The 18593-nt window shown below is 41.6% G+C and overlaps 1 protein-coding gene, 1 long non-coding RNA gene and 2 other non-coding genes across 5 annotated transcripts; all 4 read left to right on the top strand.

Moving 5' to 3' along the window:
* Positions 1-5413: 5413 nt before the first annotated feature.
* LOC131239787 (small ribosomal subunit protein mS86 (rPPR1)) lies at positions 5414-7083 on the top strand. The gene has a single exon (XM_058237657.1). The coding sequence runs from the start codon at positions 5723-5725 to the stop codon at positions 6935-6937; it is 1215 nt and encodes a 404-aa protein (XP_058093640.1). The 5' UTR covers positions 5414-5722; the 3' UTR covers positions 6938-7083.
* A 720-nt stretch (positions 7084-7803) lies between these two features.
* Positions 7804-10975, top strand: LOC131218785 (uncharacterized). 2 transcript variants are annotated; one of them, XR_009157951.1, is made up of 2 exons: positions 7804-10297; positions 10449-10975. It is a non-coding gene; the product is annotated as an uncharacterized LOC131218785 (long non-coding RNA). The 2 variants fall into 2 exon arrangements; XR_009158071.1 differs by having other exon boundaries at positions 10420-10975.
* Positions 10976-13897: 2922 nt separating this feature from the next.
* Positions 13898-13971, top strand: TRNAV-AAC (transfer RNA valine (anticodon AAC)). Its single transcript has one exon. It is a non-coding gene; the product is annotated as a tRNA-Val (tRNA).
* A 3807-nt stretch (positions 13972-17778) lies between these two features.
* TRNAV-AAC (transfer RNA valine (anticodon AAC)) lies at positions 17779-17852 on the top strand. Its single transcript has one exon. It is a non-coding gene; the product is annotated as a tRNA-Val (tRNA).
* Positions 17853-18593: the final 741 nt, after the last annotated feature.

Below are 18593 nucleotides of genomic sequence, written 5' to 3'. Positions count from 1 at the left end.
ACCTCACCATAGAAAGCAATGGAGATTGGATGCCTACCATTGAAAACTTCTCAAGGGTAATTGAAGTTTTGATTCAAGCTGATGTTTGTGTTTTCCCTTCCTTCAAATTTATTCAACGTCATAACGGATTGGATGTCTAGTATACATCACAGTGGACTCAGGAAGATTTCAAAACTGGAGTCATTGTCCTTACTCTATCTATGTTGTGGTACAAATGTGAGCTTTGGCTCTGCCTCATTTTTGGGTCCATATCACGAAATGAGATTGCAAAATGGATAGATGATACAGACATAACACATGTTATTTTCAATGATTTCAAATGTTGATTGGTACATCTATTCAAAGGTTAATAAACTAACCATGCCAAGACATCACACCATGAAATTATGTTTGACCTGCGATATCCTACAGTATTAGGGAACAATCATTGTCACATGCAATAATTATATATTTTTAATCCCATGCTATCTAATTCCATATAATACCACGCACCAAACACTTTTTAAATGCTTACCATTCAAACTTCCCTAAGGGCCTACCATAATGCTTATATATCATTCATACGGTTCATAAGGTCATTTTCATCTGGATGAGTTTGTGGCCCCATGGAGGACGTTCAACTCTCTGTTGTGTGGCTCACTTGAATTTTTTATTTGAATTATATTTGAGCCATCTCCTAACATGACATGGAAAAACAGGGAAACAATACATTTTCACAAACATGGGCCCTACCCATCATCACAGGAACCTTCGAAAGGCTTTCCCAGCTAATGGGGGTCTGCCGCCGAGAGCACGGGAAGAACGCGTGTTAGCCTGCGACCCCGGAACCAGCTATGTAGTGGGACCCTGACCATGGGGCCAACCTGGATGCATCCATTGTATATCCACACGGCCCATCTATTATTGACAATTTATTTTAAGTTATGGTCTTAATAGTGAAGCAGATACACATCTCAGGTGGACCACCACAGGAATTAGTGGTCATCAACCATTAAAAACCTTTTGTGGGCTACCAAAGTTCAATCTGATATTTGTGTTTACCCTTCATCCATGTAAGTGTGACCTTATCAACAGGTTGGATGTCAAATAAACATTACGGTGGATTGAGGAAGTTTTCAATGGTGAGTGTCCAATGAACATTGTTTCCTCTTATGTGGTCTAAATGAGATTTGCATTTACTTCATTTTCTGGACAATAAGCTGACAAATCCACAGACGGCGTGGATATACAATGCATAAACCGTCTTCCTGATTTCATCCTTGGAATGGAATTTTGATACTCTGGCAGTGCGCCGAATGATGCGCAGCACTTGGGAATGGACGCTGATTGCCTTTGCCAACGGACACATGAAGATGAAGTTCATCTAGTCGGAAGCTGTGTGGGGCCCACAGAGATGCCGGTGAAAAATCCATTCCGTCCATCAGTTTTGCAAGACCACGATAAGACTTGAATCTAAAAATCAGTCACATTCAAGAGCTCATGTAGGTAACACCAGAAGAAACAGTGGGAACGGATATGTCCACCGTTGAAACCTTCTAGATCCGACTATGATGTTATATTCCATCCAAACTATGATGTTCATATGCCATCCAAACCGTTCATAGGGTTATTACCACTGCGATAAATTGTGGGCACAAATATCATCCTGATTATAAACTTCTGTCTCACAAAGTTTCCAATGGTGGGTGTTCAATTCTCGTTGTTTTGTGAGGTATGGCCCACATAAATTTTGGATGTGCTTGATTTTTTCACTTTTATTCTAATCTTACAAAAATAGACGGAGTGGATTCGTCATGGGCATCTCTACGTGGCCCAGAGAAACTTGTGGCTGTGTACAGGCAATCCACCTCCAGTTAGAAATGCATGTGGGAGATCTAATTTATTCAAATGAAATCCTTCAAATTACATGTACCATTTTGGATGTATCATGGTGCAAAAGAATTGCATTTATTTAACTACCTCACAGTCAGATTGTTGGACATATGTTGGACGGTTAATGTTCACGCAGTGTTATTTATCATCAAATCTGTTGAAATGATGTCTTGAAGTGGTCGTTTGGCACCATGGATTTGGGGGTATGTGAGGGGATTTCAAATCCTCGGTGGTTTGGCAGCATAAAGTAATTGGGGATTTCAAATCCCTTCAGACGGGTTTGAAATCCAACGTGAGAGCTTGATTTACCCTTTAAATATTTTCGATAGTTGCAAGTGTAACATGTGTGTCACTCTACTATTATTTTATAGGGCACATGGCCCACTAATGATATCCAAAAATAATTAGATTATTAGTTGCATTAATATAATGATCAACACCATCCAAACATTGTCCATGTAAATCAACAGTTAAAATTATTGATTAGTCACTCAGGCATGATCTTATGCTTGTAGCCCATCCAAGACTTGGAAATTCATCATTTTCGGGCAAAGCATATATTTCAGCCTACTTATTACAACCATTATGTCAAACATGACATATGTCATTAATTAGATATGTTAAAATTGATTTGCTAATTAAATTCAAACCCTTGTGAATATACCATGCATAGCTAGTTTTGGATTAAAGTTATTCTCAATCATAGGTACCAAAAACAATAGATAGAGGATTTCAAATAAGGGGTTTTAAATTCACGCTCCCAAATAGGTGCACCATCATGGGTGAAGCTAGGGTCTCACCTAATTCACTCTCATTGATGACATTGCTAGCTTCAAGACAAGGCGGTTCATCAAGTGGGCCATCCTTTGTAAATACTCTAGTTGATGAATCATCCATGTCCATCAATTACATGGGCCACACGTAAAAGATGGGGACTGGGAATTACCAGCTATCCACCGTAACCATTGGGAAACAGATTTGCTACTCCCCCTACCACAAGCCTAGTGGCTGGTGGTCGGTGCTCTGTGGGCCCCACCATGATGTATGTGTTTCATCCATTATGTTCATACATTTTTGCAGATCATTTTAGGGCTTAATATAAAAATGAGAGGGATATAAATCTTAGGTGGACCATACCACAAGAAAACAATAGTGATCATATATCTACTGTTAAAATCCTCCTAAAGCCTACTGTACTGTTTATTTGACATATAATCTGTTGATTAGGTTGTTTAGGCATGGATGAAGGGAAAAAACAAATATCAGCTTGATCTTTATGACCCCTGTTGTGGGGAAATCCAACTCGACGAGTCAAGTCAGCTACGGACCTCAGAGCTTGGAGGGGAGACCTCGGGAATGTATGGAGGATAAGCAGGGCTAAGTACTCTCTCGGCACATCTTGGCTCCGAGCCGCTATCCTCATTTAATAACTTGACAACAAAAAGGTCAATCTACGTACTCGTCTTGGAGCCGAGGTCATCTTAGTCCGAGGTCCAGAGTCGAAGCAAAGGAGATTCAACCATTCCCAACTACTAGCACTCGGCCTCGGGCCGGCTGAGGCCAGATGTGGACATTCCGAGTGCCGAATTAGGAAGCTACCCAAACGTGGATGTGACCGAATATCTTGCCCGCGGATACGCGCCATTAAGACACGATACACCACACGATCCAAAGATTACGGATAATATCTCCACGATCATAATATCCCGCTGATTGAGTGAATCACGTCGACATTGACGGACATGGATCGTTTAACCCACAGGTATAAATACCAGAGGAACCCATTGCTACAGGTATGCAATATCTCGCACCCTCTCTCTACATTCAACTTAGACCCAGATTCCCTAGCCTGACTTAGGCATCGGAAGGTCCCTTGGCTTAGCCAGGGTCTCCTTTGCTCACCCTTTTGTGCAGGACCAGGGTCTGTTGAAGGTTCACCGCATTGAGTGGAGGGTGGTCCAGATTTTGACCTCAACATTTTTTTAGGGGGCTTCTGATTCTCAGCTACTGTCTCTTGGGGGGCATCCACCACCTCAGATCCGCCTACTTCTCCCCAGCCAATGGCGGAGGTCTATGGGGGCTAGAGCCGAGGTGATAGACACATAGGACTGCTAGGCGTCCCGAGCGGGTTTTGGAATTCGGGCGGATCGCTCATGAGGCATTGCATTGTGTGTAGGGTCGGGAGCACGCGCGGATTGTGCTTGGGAACCTCTGGCCCGGGAACCAATTGGCTGCGATCGCTCTTTGGGCGCTGGAATGGCTTCCACCAGGTTTAGCGGTGGTTGCTGGTTCTGCTGCGCCTTCATTCAGCTAATCTCGTCCTTCAGCATCTGGACTTCGTTTTGCAGCTCTTTGTATTTTCCTCTGCGGCTCTGAATCTATTAGGACGGCCCTATTAGAGCCGACTCGGTGTGTAGCAACGAAGAAGATTAGTTTTGCCCACTAGGTTCAGGCTCCACCACTATCGTTTTTTTCTTTCCTCTCGCCATTTCCAGTAAACCCTACTAGTTTTTCGTTTGTGTTTTCCACAGACGACGCCAAAAAATGTTGAGGTCAAAATCTGGACCACCCTCCACTCAATGCGGTGAACCTTCGAAAGTCCTTGGTCCCGCACAAAAGAGTGAGCAAATGAGACCCTGGCTAAGTCGGGGGACCCTCCAATACCTAAGTTAGGCTACGGAATCTGGGTCTAAGTTGAATGTAGAGAGAAGGTGCGGGATATTGCATACCTGTAGCAATGAGGTTCTCTGGTATTTATACTTATGGGTTAAACGATCCACGTCCGTCAATCTCGGCGTGATTCACTCAATCAGCGGGATATTATGATTGTGGAGATATTATTTGTAATATTTGGACTGTGTGACGTACGTGTCTTAATAGCGCGTATCCGCGGGCGAGATATTCGGTCATGTCCGCGTTTGGGTAGTTTCCTGATTCGGCACTCGGAATGTCCACATCTGGCCTCAGTTTCGGCCTCACCCGGACCAAGGCCGAGTGTTAGTAGTCGGGACTGGTCGAATCCCCTTTGCTTCGACTCTGGACCTCAAACTAAGATGGCCTCGGCTCCAAGCCTCGGACCAAGACTAATAAATAAATTGACCTTTTTGTCGTCAAGTTATTAAACGAGGATAGTGGCTCGAAGTCGAGATGTGCAGAGAGAGGACTTGACTTTGCTTATCTTTCATATATTCCCGAGGTCTCCCCTCCGAGCTTTGAGGTCCATAACTGGCTTTACTTGTCGAGTTGGATTTTCCGACGGCAACCCCATAAGGGTAATGTGTAATGTGGTCCATTGAGATTGGGATATACCTTATTTTTGTTCTCGTACCATAAAATGATCTGAAAAATAGATGGACCGCATGGATGAAACACCTACATCATGGTGGAGCCCCACGGCACCGACCATCAGCCATTGGCTGGTGGCAATCCGTTTCCGAACCATTGGGAGTGCTCCAGACCCAATGAATCGAACGGCCTGAATTACAGAACAAGGCGCATAAAACCGCTGGGGCCCGCCTCATGAACAGCTGCGGTCTCTCTCACGCGCGCCCTTCTGGCACATGGACGATGATCCCACTCGTCCCAGTCGCCTCTGGCATTTTCCTAACTTCGGAAAAACCAGTTTCCAAACCCTAGCATCATCCTCCATGTCTGCTCCTTAGTTGCAGTTACTCTCTCTCTCTCTCTCTCTCTCTCTCTCTCTCTCTCTTCGAAACCCTAACTATCTCCCTCTGAAAATCCATTGCTTCCTGCATCTGATAATTCCGCCATTTCTGCATCCAGAAGCTAAAACCCTAATCTCTCTCTCATTTTTCTCTTAAAAACCCTAGCTTTCTTCATCTGAGTATCCATGGCTTCCATCATCCGCTCCCGCCTCTGCTCCCTCCACCTCTCCCATCGTCACTTCTCTGCAGCATCCATCCTAACCCCCGACAATCCCAATTCCACTCTCACCGGCAAGCAAAAATCCCGCACTGCCCTCGCTCTCCTCAAATCCGAATCCGATCCCAACCGCATCGTCGACATCGCCCGGGCTGCCTCCCTCACCCCTGCGTCCCACCTCGACCGCATCGCCCTCTCCATCACTGTCTCCAAGCTCTCCAAAACCCAATCCTCTGCCTCCGCTACGGCCCTCCGATCCTTCCTTGACGAATTCACATCTCGCCCTGACCTCCAATCCGAACGCTCCCTCTCCCATGCCATCGTCCTCTACGGCCAGGCCGGCATGCTTGACGAGGCTATTCACACCTTCCAACGCCTTGAAGAGCTTGGTGTGCGCTGCCGGACTGCCGGATCCCTCAATGCCCTCCTCTTCGCCTGCCAGCTCAACAAGGACTATGGCGAGCTCATTCGAATCTTCCGTGAATTCCCCAAGGTTTACAATGTCACTCCCGACATCAACACCTATAACACCGTTGTAAAATCTTTCTGTGAGTCCGGTAAGTCTAATTCAGTCTACGCTATCATAGACGAAATGGATCGGAAAAGATGTAAACCGAATGCAACCACGTATAATACATTGCTTTCAGGTTTATATGCGGAAGAAAAATATGGTGATGTTGGGAAGGTCTTGGAAATGATGAAGAAGAATGACTGTTTTCCGGGTATCAGTACACATAACGTGAGGATACAGAGTCTTTGTAAAGCAAAGAGAACAGCTGAGGCGAAGGCTTTGTTTGATGGGATCAAAGCGAGGGGTCTGAAGCCGAATGTAGTTACATATTATCATCTTATATATGGGTTTTGCAAGGAAGGAAATTTGGAAGTAGCGAAGCGGCTCTTTCATGAAATGTGTGAGAAGGGCTGCAAGCCAGATAGTAGTTGCTATTTTACTTTGATTTACTATCTCTGTCAGGGTGGGCAATTCGATACCGCATTGCAGTTGAGTAAGGAGTGCATGGAGAAGGATTGGGTGCCATGCTTTTCAACGATGAAGTTGCTGATGAATGGGCTTGTGAAGGAATCAAAGATGGATGAGGCACGAGAGATTGTTGGGAAGCTAAAGGAGAAGTTTCCAAGCACTGCTTATATGTGGAAGGAAGTGGAAGAAGGCTGGCCTCAATAGGGAGGATGATAAGGTTTGTTAGGTTGAAGTAGGACTGAGGAGTTGAATAACCAGTGTAATTTTGTATGAGATGCTGCTATTCTGTGCATTGGAGTTTCTAGAAACAATTGGTTATTTTGGTAATGAAAATGAATGTTATTGAGGAACTTTTTGTCTATACTAATACATGAAATGACAATGCTCTGCATAGGTAACATCAATAAGTTTTCTTCTTTCCTCTTGATTAAGCTGAATGTTCGCAATTGAAATCACTTGTGCGTCCAGACCCAGGCTTCTCCTTTCCTTCCCTTGAGAATTTTGTATATTTTTCGCCATTCCCCAATCATCCAAATCACTCAATTTCCAGGAAACTATTGGCCTGCATGTAGGTGAAGTTTTCTGTGAATGCTTCAGCACATGGAGGAAGTGCAACTCATAGGACGTGTTTTGTATACATGTCTTGAGGTTTACCTGCCTCAAACCTGTTTACCAGGTAAGGGACCAGAGATCACCATGAGGGAGGGAGGGTAGGAGATGCCCAACTTGCTTTGAGACAGTTTAGGTGAGCCTGGAAGCCCATGGATTAGGGCCAGGTTAATTTCTAGGACTGATAGCCTGTTTCCAATCTTGTCCAAGGACTCAACAGGTTGGCCTATCCAGCTCAGTTCTTTGACACTATCAGTATGAGTATTTGGTTAGTGGGAATGATTCAATATAAGCCTTAGCTCGTGGGCTGGCTGGGCTGGGCGGGGTTGGACTGACGTCCTCTAATGGACTGTTCATAGATATACTTCAGTTTGGCCTAGGTGTATCCCTGTCCATCTCTTCCAAGTTCCAACTATGTGAACTTCAACAAACAACATGGGGGAGGAGTTTCCTTTGGATGCAAAGGACAAACGTTGCAGTGGGATCTCAGCCAGCTGACTCGTCCTAATAATTTCCAAAGAATGGGAGCATTTTATCGGACTAGGATGGTCTGGGGTGGATGCTGGGAGTGGGTAATCTATCATGTAATATAGATGAGGATCAGAATAGAATGATCCATATCATTCGCAAGTAACTTAATCAAGTTTGGTTTCTTTAATATCATTTATTCTATAGACTTTTCTTTGTTGTGCCATCATTTGAGATTTAAAATTGAACGTTCTAAACAATTATTGATTGATCATTTTAGTAAAATGATATTAATTAATGTGAAATGCTGGTTGCTGTTCAAGGAAAACAAATTTGTTATTCTTTTCTACGGCGGTCGGGTACATAAATCAAGCAAAAATAGGAAATTGATGGCAATTTGCATACTTAAAATGCTTTCATTCCAACCATACCACCTACAACTGTTCAGTCCGCGTCTCTTGGGTCACTAAAAGAAAATGAACCATTTTGCTACACAAATAGGCAAAATTGTAGATGAATTTATCTAACCAAATGCATGCGAGGATAATGTACAAAAGTGCTATTCATATGCACTAGGCAGAGAGCACCATACTGGCTGTTGTCCCACCTTGCATGGTTTTCCTTGGCATCATATGCCTACCCATATGATCCCAAGTAATAAGTGGTTTCGAAGGAGAATGGATTACATGGAGGGCTATTTGTTAAGACTTAAAAGACTCCATCGAATGGTGGTTAATGAAAAATGATTGGTTGAAATAAAATGCCACACGCTATAGTGCACAGATAGAGATGAAAGGAGGAAATGAACTCAACTTCTGAGAAAATATAGTTTCCAACTATGGGCATGGAAGTTGACAATGGTCACTTTGTTGCAATCTATCCCATTTCATCACCATTCCCAACAGTAAAGTCTCCCTACCTCGTGTCACTTCTGAATGTGCGTACCTTCACTCTTTATAAATTGTTGAGAAATGACATTCTAAGTGTGTGATTTTTCCACTACTGGTTTTCCAATATTGCAGGTGGACTAATGGATATTCTAAACAGATACAATACCAACAATAAAGTGTCTCACAGGTTGTGCCACTTTGAAAGAGCAAACTGACTATTCCCTGATAGAGTGAAGGTGGGAAGGAGGAACGCAGAGCAAAACAACTATTTTAGATTTTTAGGTTGTGGTCCTCCAATATTTTCTACTATTTTAGGGAGGGAGGAAGTGACTAGAGAGGGAGGAAGAGAGGAAGGGAGGGTGTGGTCTCGGGTTCCAGCAAAGCTAACCTGTCAAAAGAGAAAGAAGAGGAGGGAGTGAGCCATAGGTAAACCCTCCTAAATTTCAAATATTTTAAAAAATATTCCAAAAACCCCCACCCTCCTAAAATTTCAAATATTTTAGGACAGTCTACTGATGAAGAAAATTCCAATATTTCTGAAACAAAACAACTAATGAAGAAAATTCTCCTTCAAATCTTCAAAAAAAAGAAAAGAAAAGAAAAGAAAAGAAAAATTCCTTCAACCTATCTTGAACAGGGCTTTCCAAAAGTCTAAAAGAGATCAGGACCTCAATTCTATAACATTGACGATCATTAGTTTGCCAATGCTTATACCATACCAAGTTAGTTACCAAAGCCAGCATATATTATGTTTTTTTCAACTTATACTCTTATCTTGTTTTATACTCTATTTGTGTTCCCTCTACTGGGGCGAGGGTGCCAACCAACTCCAATTCACCACCATCAGGCCATACAGTAACATAAGCAAAAAACCAAAGGTAGCAGGCAAAACTACAGGGAGGGAAATGTTTAAGTTGGACCTAAAAATATAATCGTCTCGACTTGCTTTCAATTCTCTCCACTGGAAGACAAGGAACAACTGATGCGGCACCAATCATGTCTATTGTTAGCAATTGTTCCTTTGAAACACACACACACACACACACACACACACACACACACACTCACTCTTCAAGGACCAAACAGAGCCTTTCAAGTGCTATTGAGATTTACCAGCAGTTCAAAGGAAGCAGCTCCAACATCCACACTTAGTCAAACTCATCAAGGGTGTCTTTCACCAACACAGCAGTGATTGGCTGAACATATTTCTTCAACCTCTATAAATATCGTAGTCTAGGTGAATAGCTATGGAAACCAGATTTTGTTCAGAATTATGCTATCCATGTAAATTTCTAGTTCACCAAAACTGCAAGTTCTCATCATGTATCTACTAGAAAAATTATCTGCAGAATTTCCTTTATACTCCAGGCTCGAGATTTCAAAGCGTAGGCTACAACAATTTTTAGATTTCCTTTAAACTCTTGACCTGAGATTTCAAGTAAAGAGTAGGCTACAACTAGGATTATCTCATCAGATAGGAAATCTCATTTCCCTCACGGATTTCTTAATTAATATGCATGCTTCTTGCACAGACTTTAATGAGGACATCAGACCGTCATATAGGGTCTCATCTATCCCTTCTTCCTTTTCTTCAAAGGTAAATTTGAATCACGCTTTTTGTTTTTTTCTTCTTCTTCTGTTTTTTTCCCCCTCACTAAGAGCAGAGGGAGGGAGTATTGCATGAGCCACATGACCATCTCTGTGTCCACTTCCTCTCAGGCCCATTGTGTTGATCATCTGTTTGATAGGTTGTCTACCTTTGGAGCAATTAGCTGAGGATATGGTCCTTGACAGAGTGGAGTGGCAGAACAGGATTTGGGTATCTCACCTAGTTAGTTGGGATAAGGCTTTAGATGATGACAAGGACGACATCTGTCAGAGCAATTGGAACAGCGACTGCCAGAAATTGCTAGAAGTGGGTTGAGGCTAAGCTGCCAGGTACTTGTCCATGTTGCCCTCTGTTACTTGTTAGCAGGTTGTCTGATGATGATTTGGGCATAGCTTGGTTAGGATTAAACATGTGCATTCTATGCTTCACCTTATAAAGGCATGCCTATATATTTCTAGTTTTGAGGTTGTATTATGTGTTTAAGCAATTTATTTGCAACTTCCATTCTGTGGGGTGTTTTGGCTCCTGGGAATCCAGCCTCTGGGAAACAGATTCCATCAGCAAGGGGCTGATGTTTGTATTTGGGTCCTAAGAAAGTGAGAAATGAGTTCCCATGATAACTGTAAAAGGGTAGATCTTGGGAAATGGATTCCCTTCTTATAGTCATATTTGTTAAAAGGATAAAATGCCTCTCTTCTCCTAACAACTCTTAGTATTCAAACACAACAACTTGATTCTTGAGAATAGTTCTACCAATACCCAAACACCATAGGCAGAATCTCTCTCACTGGAAATCCATTTCCCAGAAACACATTCATGACTTCTTTTTAGATTCCAGGGAACCAAAGGAAAATGTGTCCATGGAGGAGAAATCCTCATCTCTAGTTGATACTAGCCTACTATCAACAAGCTCTCAAGTTAACAAAAGATATTCAGGACCATTAAATAATGAAAAATAAATAAATAAAATAAAAATGTAACTGTTAGCAGTTGATTTGGAGGTAGATAATTGCCGGTTCCTTCATTGTCATCGAAAAGGAGTGGTGGGGCCATGGGGCCGAGGCATGGTGCTGTTTTGTTCAGAATATTCATTTGAAAAACAGAAGTTCAATAGCAAACGCATATGAGTAAATCTGCTACTTGTTGGTGTAAGTTCTACCAGGTATCTCCTTGATATGATGTGAATGAAGAGGTAGCAGTAAAATTTGAGGGCCTGTTTGGATGATGTCTGAAAATCATCCCAAACTCAATTTTCCCAATGACAATAACCAAGGTCATTCATAGGTTTTACAAATCTTTCCATCATTTCATGGTTAGAAGTCCTATGTATTGGCTTATCAAAGATCCAGTTCATCAGGTGGGCGCTGTGAATATATCAATCAAGCCATTTGACTAATCTTACCTTAATAAAACATTTGGATGAATAGGAAAAGTAAATAAAACTAAAACAAAGGGTGTGTGTTCCACTTACCTGATCAGTCAAATCTTTTTTTTTGTTTTTTTGGGCCAGAGCATGTTGATGGTGAGCTCATATGATGAATGTCCCATATTTAATACATTAATTGGCTGTCTGAGAATATTGTGGCGGACAATCACCAAACCGTTGAGATGGTCCTGTCTGCTCAAGGGATGGCTGTGAAATCTCTCTTATTGGACAATTATAAACTGAGGTTGGTCAATGGCAAGGGCCACCGTATCAATGGTTTGGATGTTGCCACATGTAAAATCCTATCTGTTAGCAAGCTTGGCATTCTCTGATGAGCAAGACCCTGTAATTATTCATGGAATGACCCTATGGAGGGGATGCCTTCATCATTTTACAAATCGTACATATGGCTTAGGTATACATCAATCCAGACCATCAACTAGTGGGCCAGACTGTAGATGAAGCATCACTCTTAAATCACAATGGTTGGAACAAACCACTTTTGACTTTGTCCCATCAAATCATATTAGGGCCTGTTTGGGAGCGGGGATTTGGAACCCCCAGGATTGGAAACCCCCTGGATTGGCAATCCTCCCAGCGTGTTTGGCACCCTGGAGTGTGAATCAACTTTAATTCAAAAATACCTATGCATGGTATATATACAAGGGTTTGAATTTAATTACTAAATCAACTTTAATATCCCTAATTAGTGAGATATATAATTTTTGACACTATGGTTGTGATAAGCCCGTTGAAATATATGCTTTGCCTGAAAATGATGAAATTCCAAGTCTCGGATGGACTGCAAGCACAAGATCATGTCTGAGTGACTGACCAACAATTTTTAATCATTGATTAATATGGACAATGTTTGGACGGTGCTGATCATCATTAGTGGGCTATGTGCCCAATAGAAATATAGTGTATAGTGACACACATGTTACACCAGCAACTATTGAAATGATTTTAGGTGTAATCCAAGCTCTCACCGTGGATTGCAAACCCCCCCAAAGAGGGGATTAGAAACCCCCTGGATTTGAAACCCTCAGGGCCCCGTTTGGCCGGTCGGATTGGAAGGGATTGGATGGTATTGCAAGGGATTGGAAGTCAAATCCCAGGATTGGCCTGGCGTGCCAAACAGAGTTGGTGATCTGATCCCAATCCCATGTATCTCAAGACAATCTGTCGACAACACCATCATTACATTTAAATCCCATCAAATCCACCCTAATCCTTCAAATTTGCCTGGGACGTGTTTGGTGTGAGGGATTAGAAGGGATGAGAAGGTTTAATACCGGGATTGGCCAGGCGCGCCAAACAGACTGAATATAGCAATCCAGGGATATATCAATCCGATGGATCTCAAGACAATCCACTGACAACACCATCATTACCTAGAAATCCATGCCATCCACCCTAATACCATTCAATCCCTTCCAATCCACCCGGCCAAACGGGCCCTCAGTTACTTTATGCTGCCAAACGACCCCTTATTCCTTACGCCCACCCTTGATTTTTTAAGGGGCCAATAGTGATGTGTGTGTTAAATCTACTCTAATTATTTGACGTGTAATACCACCGTAGGCCAGGGAAAAAAAATCATGCCCATCTATGATTCAGGTGGGCTACACTAAAGAAAAGAGTTGGGAAAGGATGCCCACTCTTGATTTTTTTAAGGGGCCCACAGTCATGTCTACGTGAAATCCACTTCCATCACTAGATGTGTAATACCACGTGCTAACCCATGATTCAGGTGTACGACACTACAAGAGTTCGGAGAGAGACATGTACCCTTGATTCTTATAGGATCCACTGTTATAGGGCCCACTGTGATGCTTATATGAAATCCACTCCAAACATTAGATGCTGTGCCAAAATCTAGATATGAAGCTCAAATATCAGGTCTATCCGGGATTCAAGTGGGCCATAATAAAGGAAATAGTTTGGAGGGCGAGTGTTGCTTTGTGCACTGATTCCAATCGCGTGGTCCAGATGAATCGCTGATGTGTCTATTTTTTTTTTGCCACGGACCTATCATGGGATGATGCACTTGGTGGGAAGAATGGATTTCACATAAACTTGGGTAGCCTGAGCGTTTTGAATTTAATTTCCCTTGAATAATACAAGTATAATATATTGTTTAACATAATTCTAACAATTGAGGTTTCGTGGTGTAGTTGGTTATCACGTCAGTCTAACACACTGAAGGTCTCCGGTTCGAACCCGGGCGAAGCCATCGGATTTTGACTCTTTTAATATTATTCATTTTTTATTTTTACCTTTCACAGGTCACCATTTCTGGCCTTAAAAAAAAAAAAAACTTTTCGACAGGTAGATCCTGACCTTTGATAGTATCTTGTTTTTATTTTTGACCATTTCCCCTTTTGGACAGGTAGATCCTGACCTTTGATATTATCCAGTTTTTATTTTTGATGGGTCATCATTTCTGACCATTGATATTCGACGGCTGGGATAGAACTGAAAACACCAAAAACATTTTTTTATTTTTACCTTTGACAGGTCACCATTTCTGGCCTTTAAAAAAAAAAAAAAAACTTTTAGACAGGTAGATCCTGACCTTTGATATTATCCAGTTTTTATTTTTGATGGGTCATCATTTCTGACCTTTGATATTCGACCGCTGGGATAGAACTGAAAACACCAAAAACATTTTTTTATTTTTACCTTTGACAGGTCACCATTTCTGGCCTTAAAAAAAAAAAAAAAACTTTTAGACAGGTAGATCCTGACCTTTGATATTATCCAGTTTTTATTTTTGATGGGTCATCATTTCTGACCATTGATATTCGACGGCTGGGATAGAACTGAAAACACCAAAAACATTTCTGGCCATATAAATGTTTCAACATGTGGTCCTTCAATCCCACGGTTTACTCTCGTGTGGCCTACTTGAGTTTTGGATCTATCTCATTTTTTTGTTTCTTGTCTTAAAATAAGCTCGTAGAAAGGACAGGCCAGATTTCTCATAAACATCACGGTAGGCCACAGCTTGCTTCTCATAGGCACTTACTGCCATCATTCAACGACCAGTGGACATACTCGGACGAAGTTCTCGTGTAGGACGGAGACTAGAAGTGCACGGAGGTATTGGCTTTCACCATCAATGAATAACCTTGTTTTGGTGTGTATCATTCCAATCATTGCATTACTTGGATGTTGATGGGATCTATTCCATGTGTGGCAGGGCAAGAGCTTGGGTTTAAAACTAGGAATACCTTGCTTTTCCAGTTTTGCAACTTGGCAGGGTTTTACCGAGAATCCATGAATTTTTTAGTTTTCGCCATTGGTTATTGGTAGCAAATCCGTGTCGATTGATATTCAGCCATCAAGGATCCACAATGGGTGGGGACTGAAAAAACCCAAATAAATCAGGTGGTCCAATGCCTATTTAACCACTTGATGTTGGGCATACTATCCTTCTTAAATAGGCTAAGACTTTACACCCCACCCCTTTTTTTCCCTTTTGAATGGATCACGGTTGCTCTAGTACATGGATGGAAATAAGTCTGTGGTATGCTATTTCCTCTAAAATGTAGTACCCTAGGGATATGATCATGTGTTTCTCTTCATATATACATCTAAGTATATGCAACATACACATAAATGGATGTAACTGAAATATGAAAATTAGATGAATGCCGTTGCTATAGATCCTGCATGCATATGATTGGTTAAATCAGAGTATCAATCTCTACATTCTAAAATTAAATTTATTTAAGAGCTCTATATTCTAAACATAAAATTTGATCTAGTTCTCTATATTTTAAAACTAGCAAACCATATCATAAAAGGGTGTTTGGATTGTAAGTTATTTTACATAAGTTTCTTATACATCAAGTAGCTTATTTTGCAGCTTATCTTAGTTTTTACTTATTTAGTAGATATGTATGTTTGGAAAAATACATGCTTCTTCTTCGAAGGGTAGAAAAGTATGTCTAGTTTTCAACATCAGATGAGTAGTTATCTTTCAAGTTTGTTGGGTCCATCTTTAATATCGATTGTCCATCATGTAGGTCCAACCTTTGATGTGGAATGTTTATTATGTTAGGCCCGCCTTAACCTTGTCTTCAATGTAAACCATCCATCATGTGCAACCTACCTTCAATGTGAACCATCCACCTTACAAGGCTCACCTTCGATGTCGGCTATCCATCATGCATAGTCTGCCTTGGATGTGGGCCGTCCATCATGCAGGCCCACCTTTAATATGCATTGTCCATGACGCAGGGCCTAACTTCGAAGTGGGTAGTCAATCAAGCAGGACCCGCCTCGGATAAAGGTCATTCATCGTTAGGAGCTGACCTTCAATTTGAACTGTCCTCATGTGTTGCCCACATCGATATGGGTCATCTATCTCTGAAGCCCACCATATTGTCTATCATACAAGGCCTACCTTGGATGTGGACCATTCATCTTCAGCACCTTTGATGCGAACCGTCCATTTTGTGGGGCCTGCCTTGATGTGGGTCATCCATCATGTGGGGCCTGCCAACAAAATAAATTGTCTATCATGTGGGGCCCACCTTCAATGTCCGCCGCCCATCACGTGGAGCACACCTTTGATGTGAACCATCCATCGTGTGGCCCCACCTTCGATTTATGCGGTCTATCATGACGAGCCCACCTTGGATGTGGGCCATTCATCATTAGGGGTTGACCTTTGATGAACCGTTTATTATACGGGGCTTACCTTGATGTGGGTCATCCATCATGTGAGGCCAACTTCAATCTCATGTGGAGCCGACCTTTGATATGGACTGTCCATCGTGTGGGTCCCACATTCTATGTGAGTCATCCATCATGTAGTGCTTGCTTTGTATATGGGCCATTTGTCATTAGAGGCCTACCTTTGATGTAGATTATCCATTATGTGGGCTCACCTTGATGTGGGTCATTTTTAATGTGGGGCCCACCTTTAATGTGGACCATCCACAATGCAGGTGCCACCTTTGATGTGGACCGCCCATCATGTGTGCTCGCATGGAGAGAAAGAGAGAGGTTGCAAAGCAAAAAACTTTTAACTAATGAGGATAAGTAACTTTCATCATGTAAGTCACTTTATGATGGTGCTTACCAAATTAACTTAAGTTTAAAATGTAACTTATTAACACAAGTTTAAAATATACTTTATTGAGTGGTATCCAAATTGTAAATTACTTATGCCACAAGTAACTTGAGATAAGTATGTTTGGTTTTCTACTTCAAAAATAGAAAGGCATGTTTGGTTTCTAACATCATAAATATTTCTCTCTAAGAATGATTGGTCTCACTTACATCCACGGTCTATCATGTGGGGACAACCTTTTATTAGTTGTTGTATAAGACCTTGATTTGTGTGGCTTAAATCCCTATGTTCTTGTGTAGGACATTGGCTTGCGTGGCTTAATTCATTGGGTTTATGTGTAAGACATTTGCTCGTGTGTAAGGCCTAAATTGTCGAGTTCATGTGTAACACCTTAGCTCTTGTGTAAGGCTTAAATTATCAAGTTCTTATGTAGAACCTTAGCTCTTGTATAGGGCTTTAAATGTTATTAGATGTGTAGTACCACAACATGCTTAGGCAAAAAATAATAATAATAAGATGACCTATGATTGAGATGGGCCACACTTCATAGAAGAATTGGGAGAGAAATGCCTACCCTTAATTTTTATAGGGCCTATCATTATGATTATATAAAATTCATTCCAACCATTAGATGCTGCACTAAAATTTTAGGTCCACGGCCTAGATATCAGGTCTATCCGTGATTCAGGTGGGCCACAATAAGGAAACATTTCGGAGGGTAAACATTGCTTTGTACACTACTTCCAAAGGTGTGGTCCACTTGAATCATAGTTTGGCTGAATTTTGAGTCGTGGGCCAGGAGTAAAGTGGTTATAATGTATTTAGAATGGATTTCACGTAAGATTCACAGCAAGGCCAGCCAAGACTCTAAACCAATACAATTTTCAAGTTTATGCCTTTTGTTTGGTGTAGGAAGAATGAATATATAATATTATTTCAATATAAGTTAACAACAAAGGTTTCGTGGTGTAGTTGGTTATCACGTCAGTCTAACACACTGAAGGTCTCCGGTTCGAACCCGGGCGAAGCCATGTTGTTGTTTTTTGCTTACTGGCAGATCCTGACCTTTGATTATTATCCACTTTTTATCTTTTTGAACCATTGATATTCAGTCATCCGGGATCCACAATGGATGGGGCTGAAAAAACCCAATCAAGATCATGTAGTCCTATTTAACTGATTGATGGTGGGCCTACTATGGCTTTTTTTATTTTTTAAAGTCGTTTTTAAATAGGCCCAAAATTTATGGTTTTGAATGAATGGCAGTTGCTCTAGTACAAGGGATGGTAATGGGTATGTGGTATGCTACTTCCTCTAATACTTAGTATGCTTGGGGTAGGCTGATGTGGGTCTCTTCATACATACGGCCAAGTACATGAAACATGACGCTCGCAAGCGCACACACACAAATGGACGTTGTAACTGAAATATGAAAAAAGATGAATGTTGTTGCTATAGATCCTGCTATTGCTTAAATCAGAGCATCAATCTCTACATTCTAAAACTGGCCACCCAGATCATAAACGGCTGATAATTAGGATCACAGTCTTTTCTTGGTATTAAAAAAATAAAAATAAATAAATAAATAAAAAACAAACAAACAAACAACTATATGGGCTTGTATTCGCGACATCCAATGGCAAATAGCAGCCCAAAAGAAAAACCGTCCTTGTTGTCTTCAAAGCAGAGGGGGAAGGTGGAAAAAAAGAAAGAAAGAGAGGAAGAGACAGCTCGTGCTGCACCTGGCCGTGGCAAAGTGTATCCATGTTCAG

Source organism: Magnolia sinica, chromosome 1, assembly GCF_029962835.1.
Source record: "Magnolia sinica isolate HGM2019 chromosome 1, MsV1, whole genome shotgun sequence".
Lineage (NCBI taxonomy): Eukaryota > Viridiplantae > Streptophyta > Magnoliopsida > Magnoliales > Magnoliaceae > Magnolia > Magnolia sinica.
This window is presented reverse-complemented; position numbering and strand designations above follow the sequence as displayed.

Bases quoted from the DNA above. Each gene is read 5' to 3' on its own strand.
- LOC131239787 (XM_058237657.1), top strand. From the start codon at position 5,723: ATGGCTTCCATCATCCGCTCCCGCCTCTGCTCCCTCCACCTCTCCCAT.